This window comes from Netta rufina (assembly GCF_964035555.1).
Source record: "Netta rufina genome assembly, chromosome: 15".
NCBI classification, from domain to species: domain Eukaryota; kingdom Metazoa; phylum Chordata; class Aves; order Anseriformes; family Anatidae; genus Netta; species Netta rufina.
The window spans coordinates 12,423,601-12,437,797 of record NC_140138.1 but is presented as its reverse complement, the minus strand read 5'-3'; the positions used below and the strand labels follow the sequence as shown (position 1 = coordinate 12,437,797).

The following is a 14,197-nucleotide window of genomic DNA, read 5'->3' as shown; positions in this document are numbered from 1 at the left end:
AAGGGATGTGGTTAGGAGTTTGAAGGCAGACAACATCTGCAGTGAGCAGCTGGGAAGGTACAGCTCAGCCATGTTTTGGGAACAGATCTGTATAAGATTAATGTGTAGACTAAAGCTCATTTATGTGATAGACCAGTGAGAATCTTGGGCAGCTTTTCTACATGAGACTCTCATGCTAAAAAAAATGAAAACAAAAACAAAAAATTCTTTGGGCCACTTGATTCATTTGATTCATGTCCTCTGTATCTTCAATTTCAAAGCCATTTAGGATGAGCATTTGCACAAACATAAAAGTTCTCTTTAACTAAAGTCAACCAATGTGTTTTTTCAATGAGCTAGAGCTCATAAGAAAGATTCAAACATTAACTGTGTAAAGAAGGCAATTAGTGTTTGTACAATATATTGAAAATTATCCCTAGGCGTACTGGAAAAATACATGTTTTAAACATGTATATTCTTCATCCAGTTCCGTAGTTTATATTAGATTTGGACATAGATGCTTCTAAAAGCTGCCATATTAATTCAGACTGTGAAAGACATCATAATGGTCTATAAAAAGTTGGGATTTTTACTATAATGTAGTTGGTCTTACTCTGTATATTTAATCACTCAAGGGAAAATCCTATTCTGCTGCTGCAGTATGTCAAGGAAGCTTATCTGCATATAAACAGCAAAAAGAGATCTCTCTTGAGTTACAAAGCTTTAACGTTTGTAGTTTAAAAGTTGAGCATTTCTAAAAATATACTATTTATGTCATTCCGATAAAAAGAGATACCCCATTCTCTTTGGCACCAAGTGATACTTTCAATAGGCTTTAAAGCTGTCAAAGGAATAGGAAAAAAGCTGTCATAGTCACAGGAATCAGTGGAAAACTTTTGTTTTTATAACTGTGGAGGGTCCAATTGCAGGGAGCAACTACCACATTATTTGTCTTGAAGATTGTGCATCCATTATCATGAGTGTTTTGGCTACAGTTTGATAGGAAATCAGGTCAGGAGAAGGACCATTTTCCTGAGGGGGGAGAAACAGGGATCGAGACAGCCAAAGAAAGGGTTCCAGTTAGAAACTTGAGGACGTTTTCAGAAAACATGAATACATCCACGGTCTACTAGGGGAAGTACAACTTTTATTTTCACACTCGTGTAGCCTTTGTTTCTCACAGGACAAGGTGCAGGTCAAAAGAAATGGTTTGGGATGCTCTGGTGCTGTGATGGGCACAGATGTAGGTTCTGTGGTTGATTATTTTAAAGCGTTTGTTGTTCTTATTATGGTGTATGTAGAGAGAAACCTTTCTAGAAGACTAGCTGAAACTTTGTTTTGTTCCCACAAGAGAACCCACTAGAGTGGAAGTGGGATCTTAGATGCAAGAGTGCAATGGTTTGCCTTAACATGTAGAAAAGAGCATATGGTTTTGTTAATAGGTTCATAAGAGCAATTAACCTCATAGTGCACTCAGTTGTTAGTCTCAGTTGTTTATAAACTAGGTAATAAAGATATTTTAACGTGGTATAGCTTTATAGGAGGTTAGTGGAATCAGGCTACATTTTTCAAGTTAGTACCTGTTAGTACTCAGGTGAAGGTACAAGTGATAGAAACATAAAATCAGCAGAGGATAAAATATTCCCTGTTAGGTAGTATATCTAACCAACGAATATGAGTCACAAATGTATAATACTTTGTATAAAGACAGAAAAATATGTTAAAGGTTTTCATTAGAAGAGGGACTGTTTTCACAGGATGCAGTCACAGATCTGTCATTCAGCTTGTTCTTGTCACCTTGCAAGGATTATAATGTAAGCAGTTTCCATGCTCATTTCGTGTTAAAAAGAGTTTTAAACTTGCCTTCTTCATGTTGTACAAATACACAGTGTTTCCCCATAATAGCTTCCATGCTGTTGCTCAGGAGGATGAACTTTATAAAAAAATGGGTTTCTTTCAACATCAAGTACCATCATTGTCTTTTTTTCTTCTGTTTTAAGGACTGGTAGAAATTAACTCCCTTCCTGCACAAGTTCCAATTTCTCTGTTAGGAGATACTGATTTGGGAGACAGAGCTTGGGCAGAAATAAGCCAGTGACCTGCCCCACTACGTACCCATAGAAAGGCCCCGTTGCCTTCCTTCTGTCTGCTCCTTGCACTGCAAGTTGTGTATTCTGACAGCCGTTACTTTGCACTGGGGTCAAGGGTGCCAAAGGTCTTTGCTTGCTGCAGATATTTTGGTTTCCAGGTTGGGGGGTATGAGGATGGTATTTTTTTATTTGATTCTGCAGCTTCTGACAACCTGCTTTTGGGCTGTCTTCTGTCTGTTTATTGACAGTGTCCCAAAAGAGACCTCTACATCAGTTCAATATTGGATTTAATTTTAGTCGTGTAGAATATCGTATGTTGTGGTTATTAATGTTGTGTCTGTCATTTTTCATTTACTGTTATTTGTCTCATTTTTACTTTGTACTTTGGGTACAGAGATTTTTATTGAATTTAGCTAGTGATAAGCCTAATGAGTTGTTGCCAGTTTTTCTTTATCGTGAATTTTTAAGTCAATAAAACATTTGTGGGGCTGGAAGGACAGAGGCTTCCAGACTTGCAGTCTTGTTTTTTTCTGTTTCATTGGATTGACTGAGCAACGTATTTACTGGTGCATCATTCCTCGAACATGAGGACTCTTTTGCATTATTAGACTTGACAGTGTTTAAACAATACTAATTCTCATATCCAGCTGGCTTTTCAATTGATTTCTGTGCTCTCTGTTGCTGCGTAAAACAAGCTGGAACATTAAAGACATCTTACATGCTACCCTCTGGAGACTTGTCTTCCTTTTAGAGAAAAATCAAATAAGTATAAAATTTGCTGGGTTTTCTCCTCTTGTTTTCCACTGGAGCTTTAAATGATGTGTCAGTGTATTGACAAATTTTGTACATGTTAAGATGCTAATTTAAAAATTATACATTTAAAAAGCAGTATTCATTTTAGAGTGAGATTTGCTAGATTGCTCATTTGTTTACAGAACTAAGCATGTGTCTCTTCTTCATCGAAAACAAAATATTACTACCTTTAAAATTATGTTTAAGATGTACATAAAATTGCCATTTTAACCCAGCTAAAATCTTGCATATTTAAAATTTGATTGCTAAACAGCCAAAAGAACACTGACAGATGTTAGTCATTTGTTTTGCACGTTCACTTTTCACAGTATCGAAGCAGCCTGCTGTTTTGAGCTAAATATTGAAATCAGAATTCCCGGGGAGAGCGAGGGGTAAAGCATTTTCTGTCCCATAAATGTCAACGTTGAAGTCACACCTTTCAGCAAATCAAAGCCTTAAAACATATGCTTCTGAAAAATGAATTTGCTCTGCTCTCTAGCAGGCCGTAGCTCATGGGGGACGAGGGAAGCTGTGCTGAGCTCTCCTGCTATTTCCTGTGTCCCAAAACGTGCTTCAACCACTGCAACCAGGGGACGTGGTGACTTCTGACATGACTCTGCTTCCAGTTCCTTAGGGGCCGCTAAATTTCACATGAATGTAAGCTAATTGGGAAAGGCTAAATATCTAAGCCCAAACTTGGGTGCTTGTCCACAGGTCTTCCCCAGACGCTCAGGTAGGCCAGCAGCTGGCGAGGACAGCAGGGTACGGGTTTGGGGCTGCCAGTTCTCCTGGGTCAGATGAGGGCAACAGCCTCTCGTAACTGCCTGCTCACAGGGGAGGAGCAGGGCCCGGTTCGTAATGTCAAGGAATCAGTGCTTGCTGATGAAAATACTTAACATTCTTGGCTAGGATCTCTTCTATGATCTTCTCGCTTTTTGCACAAAAGCCATGTAGCCTTCCCTCATACTCTTTTTCGCCTCTTGAGTAAAACATTTGCTGATATCTGTTTAACCCAGTGTTGTGAAACTCCATGCGGTGCATGCAAAGTTACGTGGGGTCATTATAAGAAATGCTTTATGAATAATAAATATTTTGATCACAAAGTAGTTCATTCAAGCTTTTTGTTTTGTTTTGTTTTTGATTTTCTACAGCTGGTCTAAAAATCCAGAAGAATGGAAGTTTCAAAAAACAAGACAAACCTGGCTTCTCTTGCACATGTATGATAAAGAGAAGGTTTGTATTAACAGTATTTTTTTCAGAATTAAAATGTTACGCGGTTTAATAAGCTAGTTGTAGTTATTGTTTGTTAATAAAAAGTTACTAGCATTAACAATGCACTTTTCTAATAATTTTAAATAATAAATCAATTAACTATGTTTTTAACTAAAATGCTTAACCATTTTAATTACTTGTAATTTAATGTTTCTATTTTGGGGGTGATCATTCTTCTTTGTACCCTAGACTTTTACACTTGATGCATGTGAAACATAGAAAGAATTGACATTATATAAACCTGAAGCTATTCCCTGAAGTGGGAATATATTTGCACTGTGTCCTTCAGTTGAATTTCTGAATATGGAACCCAGTGCTGTAAGCTACGGTTCTTGTATTGCTTCAGATATCTCGGGCTCCATGGAAGATGTACAGACATATTGCCAAAATGTTAAAATAGCTTTCTCATTAAAATATGAGTGAAACCTTATGTTGATTGTAAAAAGCATAAAGTATAACCAGAAGCTAGGCTTGCATCATCACTGAAATCCATTCATTTCATAACTTAAAAAACAACCTAAATTTAATTTCCAACAAGCATCTGACCATTGTAGTACAGAACAGAGGATTTCAGATCATTAATTTTGTTGTGCAATAGAACAAACATCTAGCCGTTTGCACAGTGGCTTACTTATTGATTCATTTAGTTGACATTCACTCAGATTTTGCTGACTTTTTGTGTGCACTTGGACATTTAAGCATAACAATCTTCCTGACCCAGATTACTCTGCGTCGCTTAAGCCAACCACCTGACGTAGGGTGTTACCTTTACGATTAAAAGTACATTTAGAGAACCGTATAATTAAAACCAGAATTTCATGAAAGCAAAAATGTTCACATGGTGGAATACTTTAAAAAGATTAGTTGCAGAATACAAATTTGTTAGTAGGTATCTTTTATTCTTAAGTGTCTCCTTTAAAAGTCTTTATCAACCTTTTGAAAGCGATGTGTGCTCTTTAAAGCTACCTAGAAATTGTTTTATAGGCAGAGTGACGTTTTTGCTTTTTTACCTGTTTACTTTGGGATTTGTTTTGAAATATAGTGGGAAATAATTAACTATGAGTAGATTTTTTTTCGTATATCAAAATACAGTTTTACTCCGCATTTCTCAATATTGAAATGAAAGCTTCCTTTCTAGTATTTTTTTTTAATCTGATGAAAGCATAATGATTTATTTATATTCACATATTTTGTACTGTTTAGTAATAGGAGATGCATTGAATATGAGCTTTAGATAATGATTAACATCTGCATTCAGATTCAGTAAAGTTAGCAGAACGGCTCGAGTGCTTATAATCAAACATGTGATGAAGCCTTTTTCTTCATCAAGACTGGGGAGGGCAGACCGGCTTCTTTTGAATATGTTTTTATACCCAAATCCAGCTTCCTGTCCATTACAGAATAAAATCTGTTGGATATCCAAGCATGACTAAAATACGAAAGGAGACATGAGTTTCCTTCCTTCCTAAGCCACATCTTTGATCTCTTGGTGTCACTCGTATGCCTACTGAAAAGCCATGCCAAGAGGTAAATTAAGTTTCCTGTGCTGATGCTCTTCTTTCTGTAGGAAATAAGTTGAGGTTTTGTAGTCATTTACAATGTGAATTTATTTTTAAGTCCCTTTAACATCCATCTGCGGGTTGGCTGACAGCTTCAAAGCCCAGCCTGTATACCTACGGTGTGTATACTTCTTCAGGATCCTGTACAAAGTAAACACTGCTTCCTCTGTTGATCTTTGTCATTTGGCACAACACTTTTAGAAAGTCACTACACAGATTGTCTTCAGCTTCTGGACTGCAAATCCCTGAGGGGGTTCTGAAGTTTCCTCAGAAGGTAACAGAAAAGCCAGCTCGGTGTCAGCAAGCTGACGCTCACTGCACAGATATCTCTATTTGCCTTGCAGAATAGGTGGGCATCTGCAAGTCTAAAAAGTCTGAAAACTTCTTGAATTACAAAGGGTAATTTAAAAGCAATACCTGTTCTTTTCCTGCTGTTATTTAGCAGTGTTTCGCCCCTTTTCATGATGTCTTACAGTTCCTGAGCATTCAGGAGCTGACAGTAATTATTTCACTTGGAGATGTTTCCATGTTAGCCAGTTCCAATGCATATTAATTAGAACAGAGGCAAGGTTGGTTGAGAAAAAGAAAAAGAAGCAAGAAAAAGTGCAAAAGAGTGTAAAACAACCATAGTAATAATAAAAAATCCCACTTGCCATCAGTTCCACTGGCCAGAGACATAGTGAGAGATGTTAGTATCCAATTTCAAGCCTCCCCAAAAGCTGATCTTAGAGACAGACTGTGTTTCTTTTTGTAAAACCTCACCAAGCGTTCCTGAAATTACGTTTTTTTTTGTTTGTTTGTTTTGTTTTTTTTTACTGTATTTTAAGAATTAAGGTGTTGATTCAACCAACTTTTTGCTGTCTTTTTTTTTTTGTTGTTGTTCTGGTTGTCCAGTCCTTGCTATGACCCTATTGTATAAGGTAGGAGGAAAAGATATTATTTTGTCTACATGCTCCTGTATTGAAATCTCTTGCTGAAAAAATAAAACAACAAATAATTGTGTTACAGAAAACAAAACAAAACAAAAACAAACAACAAACAAAAAAAACAGACTTTGAGCACTTGTGTGCTTATGCCTACGGCCAAATGCTTTATAGACCTCAGGCAGGCACACGTCTGTCTGCACACTTAGTGTTTCGAAGTTCAGAGTAGGCTTTTAATTCCCCCTTTAAGCACTTTGCTTAAATGATATAGTAATAACTGTAATTCCATGCAGTGAACTATGAGTGTACCACAAGGCCTGAGAACAAGAGGCATAAATTATGTAGATAATTTGGCTAAGGTTTGAAATCTAGAAATGTTGCTGAGCTTTAAAAAACCGACGCTGAGTATCTGCATTAAAGGAGCACAGTCGTGCTGAAATCGTTTGCATCTGAACATTTTTGTCCGTTAGCAGCACATGTTTACTGTGTGTAAAAATGCTTTCAAAAAAGTAGGCATTTTTCACTATTCTTCAATGTGTTGGATAAGTATATTTCAGCAACACTTCGTATATCATCAATTTCAGCGTTAGTCACTCGAAAATTAATATTTTTTGTATCTGAATTGTTTCTTTAACATAGGAGTGTTTGTGTGAAGAATTTAAAGGTTTTCCATAGTGTATAAGTTATGAGGCTGGATGTAGACTTCAGTTTTGATTTACTGCTCTGTAGTATCTCTGATTGATTAAGGCAGCCCTGGAATATTTTCTTCCTCTTCTTTGAGAGTGATAGAAGTTTTAGCGATCAAAGTTACACTGCCAAATGGCGATGGAGAAATAAGTTGTAAATTAAGTATCTGTTGAAGCTCTGTCTTCTCTGAAATGTTGATACTTTGCAGAATTGAAACAGCCCTCGCACAATTAGTCTCCAATCCTTTAAATACTTACGTATGTTTAACTTTACTCATGTTGAGTGTGCCTTTTAAAGTTATATGTGTAAAGTTAAACATAAAGAAAAATATTTGTGGGATTAGGTCATTTTAACATCTGATTCACAGCTAAAATATTCTCTTATTGGCTGCAACTTGTTCCACAGATACGCAACATAAAGTTAAGATATGCTTCAGTGTAGGTCTGTTCACCTAATACTTTTAAAAATGCATTGGTTTGAAATACTGAATAAATCATTGAAAAGTCTTTGCTAGGCTATTGCCAAGATTGTTTAATGTAGTTGTATGTTGTACCAGATAAGCTAAAATTTAATCTATTGCTAGTTAATTAGAAAGGAAGTAAAATGGGGGTAATGGAACTGTAGATGACTAAACTGCTTTTGATGTTAGACATATTAAAAGAGCCTATCAGTTTTAGTCAGCGTGATTTAAAAATTATTTCCATATGTCTGAATTCAATTTGTTTTTCAAATTAAATTCTATTCCTTTGTATAAGCATTCTGTCAAAGTCACAATCTGCTGTTTGCTGGTGGGTGGTATCTCATCTTAGCAAACAAATAATTCTGGCGGGTGGTTAGGATACTTCCAGCAAAATTCTTTCCTCAGACATGTGCATGCAGTTCTCCCTGGGTTTGGTAAGGTTTGCATGCACGTTTCCAAAGCCAGGATTTGGCTAGTGCATTTTTTTCCTTCCAACAGCCCTCACAGGCTGGAGCTCTCTCTCAGGCAGTGTTTGCATTTGCTGATCAGCATTTCCACATCTGCTTAGCATTTCCCCTCAGATGCTTTGCCCATCTGAGCACATGACAGCGCTCTCACCATGGTCCATCCCTCCTGGCAATTCCAACACTGGCAAGAAGTGCTTCCATTAGCAGTGGGCATTGCCAAATGCAATAGCCCGTGAAATTCTCCTAATTATCTTTCAGGTGATGGTCTGACGTGATTATGAATGAACATTGAGAGAGAAGAAAATAAATCAAATTTTTTTTAATTCCCTCTTTGTTTGTTTTCTATTCTGTAAAGGTTCCAGATGAGTATTTCACCATTTTACTGGATTATCTGCAGGGACTTCAAGGCAAAGCACGAGACACAACTGTGCAGAAAGCTGAAGCTCTTATGAAGGAGTTGGACGGGTCAGATGCAGAAGACCCGAGCATGGTGGAGAAGAGCGAGCGAATACGACAAGTTCTGCAACTGCTGTCCTGAGAGTGTTTTTGTGTCTTGATGGTTGTCTGGTGGAGAGAAGGATAGAACGCAATGCACAGATACTACAAATCAGTTGTAAAGACATATTTTGATAATGAATCTTTATGCTAAATTTTCATATTTTGCACTTGTGTTTTCCAACCGCAATTATTTATAATGTTTTGAGGTGATGAAATCAAAACAGAACACCGTATTTGATCCACAGACATGCTGTTTTGATTAAAAGTAATCTTACTGCGTATCTTTAGAAAAATAAACCTCTCTTTCTTGTTAGTTTTTCTCCACTTCCCCATGTAATTAATGTTAAATAAGAGGAGCTTTGCAGTTCTTAATAAGAAGAGCAAAGCAACCAACAAAAAGCCTGGAGGTTCTTTTACAATGGCAGCTTTTAAAATTAACGTACAGTACAGTGCCTGCTCAGCCAGCTGTAATCTATCACTTTCGGCTTTAGAAGTATGTCATTTGGATTTGGGAAAGATCATTTTCAGTCTGTTGAACAAGGGTTGTATAACACAGTTGCTTATTAGTACTTCACGCAGCGATCTAAAGATACCATCAGCTTTGTTAGTTTTCCTTGTATATTTTAAAGGTTTCAAATGCTTTATGGCAATTGTTTAGATATTCAGATAATGTACAGATGGGGACAGATCAAATCCTTTGACCACATGTAGTGAAATCATCTGATTGTACATAAACTTATGCTAAGATGAGAAGTGCCATGCTGCAACTTTTTGTGGATAGCCTGGCAATGTTACATTTTTTATCTTTCTCTTGTAATTGGCATCCAAAAGAGTTAATTTGTGTTCATTTGCTTTGACATGGGACATTTGTCTCCTATGAATATGCTGAAAATGAGGCTTTCAAGTAAAAAACAAGGACATTAATTACTCAAAAGTTGGATGATTGGCGTATTTAATAACACTTGTGTTCAGACAGTGTTCTTGACCCAATTCTTTAATCTTTCTGCAAACGTTGTTCCTACTTTATTAATAACAACAGTATGAAATGTATGGTATTTTGGAAGAGTAGCTGTCTTTGGGAATTACTGCTTTAATTTGGGTGGGTGAAGGAGAGGAGAATCTGTGGATATGCTGGCCTAATTTTTCAATAGGCATTTGAGTGGATTTGACAGCCCTCACAGTCATGGATTACTACAAATGTTTAAAAGTATGAAATTTATTACTAGTAACAAATAACTTATGCTTTCTGACTTATTAAAGATGGTGTTTTCAAATGAAAAAGACTAGAGAGCAGCGTGCCCTGCTTTAACACAATAATTGTGATGGAGTTAACACAACGGGGAGCAGACTGCAGCAGAAGTGACCAGCCTCTGTCGAGCTGCTTATGGCTCAAAAGCATTTCAGGATGACCATTGGATGTGGGCTGTGGAGCTAGCTCTCTTGGAGGACGCATGCAGTGTCAAAGCAGGGATTTCCAAAGGGCTAGAAGAAAGGATGGCACAGGTACAATGCAGGAGGAAGGAAGACATGCAGACAGGTATGAGGGAAGATCACAGATGAGTTGATGCTCTCAGTGAAGAGTAAGCTTGGGCAAATGAGGGGAGAAATGGCAGAAGTATAAGACAGAAATGCAGGTTTTCACAAAGTTGAGTGAGCTCACATGCAGGACCACCCTAATATTGTAGCTGTCAATTTAAATGATCTTGTTTCTTCCCCTGTCCCCTTTGCTTTCTCTTTTTCTACCACTGATAAGGTCACGAGATGGAAAGATCTTTCTGAGTCCCAAGGCTATATAAAATTGAGTTTCCAGTGCAAAAGTCAGTGAAAAGGATCTGTAATAAAGGGAAGTGATACTGACATTAAGTGAACTGGTACAAGATCTTTGGATCTTCTGTTTTATGCCTGAGAATGTGCAGCTGAGAAAACCTGATGTTAGCAGAAGCAGAGGCTGATGCTTTTTTCTCTCCATGAGAAGGAAAGATTAATTTCTAAGGGATGAAGTTTTCAAAACGTCTTCTTGTGATTTTATGATTGTATTTTAGGTGTCAGAGAAGACTGTGTGTTCTGCCTTAGCTATTTGAGAATCACCACTTTCGATTTTTCTATTACACAAAAACGTGCGTCCTCATTGTGCACTTCTTACACCTTGTAGCTTAAAAGCACAGCACGCTGCAAGCGTATTCTGGAAAAGACTTGTAAAAAGGATTGCAAAGGTAAGGCACAGGTGAAAAGATGTGAACCTTTTATCAGCATGATAGATTTAGCAAGGTTTGCCTTCCTTGAACCTTTGTTCTGGCTATATGTAAATGCCATCAAGATTAAGAATGTCATATTTCTTTTTACATCAATTAATATTAAAAGTATGTAGGGCCTGCCAGTCTGCAGTCCGTGTGAACAATAACGTGGGGAATAGAGCAGCTAGAGCCTCTCGACAGTGCAGTCTTTGCTCTCTTCTCCAGCTCAGTTCCAACTTTCACTTCAGTGCTACCAGTTACTGGATGAAGGGTATGGTCTTTGGCTTTCACTTAATGCAGTTACAGGAAATTCAGAAACTAACAAATAAGGTGTCTGTTGTTCTGCTGGTGTTTGGTTGAGAAAGCAATGTATCTGCCACATGACTCTTCGTGTGTGGTACTGCTCAAAGGCCAGCAGTGTCTGGAAACAGGTTAAAAGTGGAACTTCTGCTTTGTGTTGTTACTCTACATGGCATGGGCTTTAAAGCTCAGCTGGAAATACTGTAAATATGTTTTTATACTCAGTGTTGTAGTGTAAATAGGAAGGGACACTTAAATGGCATTTCACTTTTTTCCTTTCTCCTTCTCTTGAATCTTCAACTAGTAGGCAAAAAATTAATCTTGCAAACACCCATGAAATACAAAAGTAAGCACTTTTCTGGGAGGTGTGTGTTGTTAGGCCCATTTAAAAGATGAGATTGTGAGGACCTTACCCAACACAGTGTGCAAATTCAATAGCATCTGTGGCAATCAAATTCTGTCTCTTCAATATGTGAGCCACCAGGCCAGCTTCTGCTTCCTGCTCAGCTTGGGATTTTAATCTAGAAGTTTGGATTGTATAATGAATAAATTTAGTCGGATTTCCTCCATGATGTAGTTTAAATTATATATTTTAAATTATTAAATGTATAATACCACTATTGAATTCCTGAACCTGGTCAAAGCTGTGAAGGAAGTGACAATCTGTCACTTCATTCATTTTATTCTGTCATTTAATCACCTAGAATTTTCCAATTTTAACATTAGTTGTAGCTTAGCCAATCATATAGATACAGATAGGACAAAATGGTGTCTGGGTTTCCGTTTAAATGTCTGCTGTGTTCATAAAACTTGAATCCAAGGCTAGAAGTAACAGTGTGTACAGTCTGACAAATGACATCTTCATCTGCCTACTCTAATTGTCTTCTAGTTGGGCTAATCTGCATTGTGTAGCTCCAACTAGAAGAATTCCTATCTTAAGAGAATGCTGAAGTCAGGGCTTCTAGGCAAAATAAAGGAACATTAATTACTCAAAATTGCTTAAAGCTGGAACTGTGCCTCTAATGACAGTACTAATTACTCAAAATCTGACAATGTAAAAAGTTTCCTTTAATTTGGCTGATCCTTGCCATGGATTTTATATCTTCTTGGCTCTCCAGTGTCTGCCCACAATTTTAATTTGTTATCACCATTGTAAAATTACTGAGTAAATGAATTGTCTCTTCTTATTTTGAAAGGATAGATCATAGCTGTTGAATGTGTAGTTTATTTCAATATTTTGTCCCTCTGGATAATAGCTCTGCTGTGTTTTTGTTAATTTAAGCAACGTTAAATTTGTTAACTTTTGTTAAGTTAAGCAATGTGACTCTTATCTCATCTCCTACCATTGCAGGTAGCTTAGAAATACATTTCTTTGGTTCAGACTTGATAGCTCTTTTTTTTGTTTGTTTGTTTGGTTGGTTTGTTTAGTCATTTTCTTTAATTTTGCCACTAAGTCAGAGTCAGAAAAAGCAATAATAAGAGATTTAAGTTGCAAAGTCAGCACACAGAAAATTAGAAAACATAAGAATGGAAATTGTCTATGTAATTTTAATTTTACTCCTTCATGCATATGTAATATGGTGCATCAGTACTGTATTTTCCATTACATATAACTAATAAGTCATTCATTCAGTGTTCTCCTAGCAATTCTGCTGCTATTCTTATTTTCAAAATTTAGTTCTACAAAGTAGTATTAAAACTAGAGAAGTCACTTTGCTGTGTGGATTTGTTCCTGCAGAGAAGGAATTAGTAGGAACTTTCCTATTCATTTCACTAGGTGTAGCAGCTAGCCACAGAATTTTCATCACAAGCATTCCCTTTAAAACACGTTTTAATATTTTAATTCATTTACAGTCAAAATACTGAATTGATGTTACTTAATTTAAACCCAGTTTTGTTGACATAAAACTTTCCAGTGGCTTATTCTCATTTAGTCTTTGGTTTCCTTTCAAGTCTTCCTTTCTGTATGGCTGAATGAGCTAGTTATTTCTGCCTCTGCAAATAGGAATATTAGTTGTTTACAGTGATTCCAGTCATACAAGAACACAATTAAATGTCCTTGCCTTTGCAGCACAAGCTGCTTTTAGCCGTGATTTATAATTACATTCTATTTTAATTTCTTCATAAGAACTTACATAGTCAACAACTTAATATGGTCAAAAATAATTGTTTTTTAAATTATGTTTTTTTCCTGCAGTGAGCGGGCACTACCGAACTAAATAAAACTAATGAATAAGTGAAGGGGGAAGGGCAAGGCAAAACAGTGGTTTATCTTTCTTTGTCAAAACAAAGCTGAATAAGAAGCTTGTGCTACTAGGAAGGTTTGGCTGATGTTACAGACACGGAGGGAGGGACCTTAGGATAAAAACAGAAGAGCAGTCATACAGTTGCTCTTACTGATTTTTCTTTTTTTCCTGCATACAGAAAATTTTTGGCATTCCCCAACAAAACCCACAAACACACCTACGTCAAAAATTTAAATAGGTTTTGAAATCAAATACTTGAAGGTCAAGAAATGCCACATGTATATAAATGGCCAGAAGAATTCTAATTCTACCTCTCCGGGCCTCCAACCTGGAGACTGAATGAAAAGGGATTGTGTTAGAAAGAAACAAGCAAAAAAAAAACAAAGTATGTGAGCGCATAGTTGAAGATTGTTACCAATCATGCTTCCATGCACAGCGAGGAGGACTTACATTTCCTATTCGTTTTAGTTATTTGGATTTTTTAAGAAGGTTTGCTGATAATTGAAGTATCACATAGCCTTTTGCTGTTACGACTGACATCTGTTTTCTTCATGGTCCCATTGTATTTATAAAACCATAAGCCTTGGGACACAGGGTCTGTCACTCTCATTTGCTTATAAATAGTTAGGGCTAGCTGTGGCCCTGTGAAGATAATCATTTGTTGTTGAGCTCCTTTGGACCCAAAGAAGG

At 36.8% G+C, this 14,197-nt stretch overlaps 1 protein-coding gene across 3 annotated transcripts in view; it reads left to right on the top strand.

Annotated features, from left to right (window-relative positions):
* Window positions 1-13,084, top strand: part of CHLSN (cholesin) — a 128,495-nt gene extending 115,411 nt beyond the window's left edge. For 2 of the 3 annotated variants that reach the window (XM_084296027.1, XM_084296026.1), the window contains exons 4-5: window positions 4,013-4,094; window positions 8,585-13,084. In XM_084296027.1, the coding sequence (XP_084152153.1) occupies window positions 4,013-4,094; window positions 8,585-8,767 (265 nt within the window). In that variant the 3' untranslated portion in view covers window positions 8,768-13,084. The remainder of the gene's footprint in view (window positions 1-4,012; window positions 4,095-8,584) is intronic. The other variant, XM_084296028.1, reaches the window with a different exon arrangement.
* The last annotated feature ends 1,113 nt before the right edge of the window (window positions 13,085-14,197 follow it).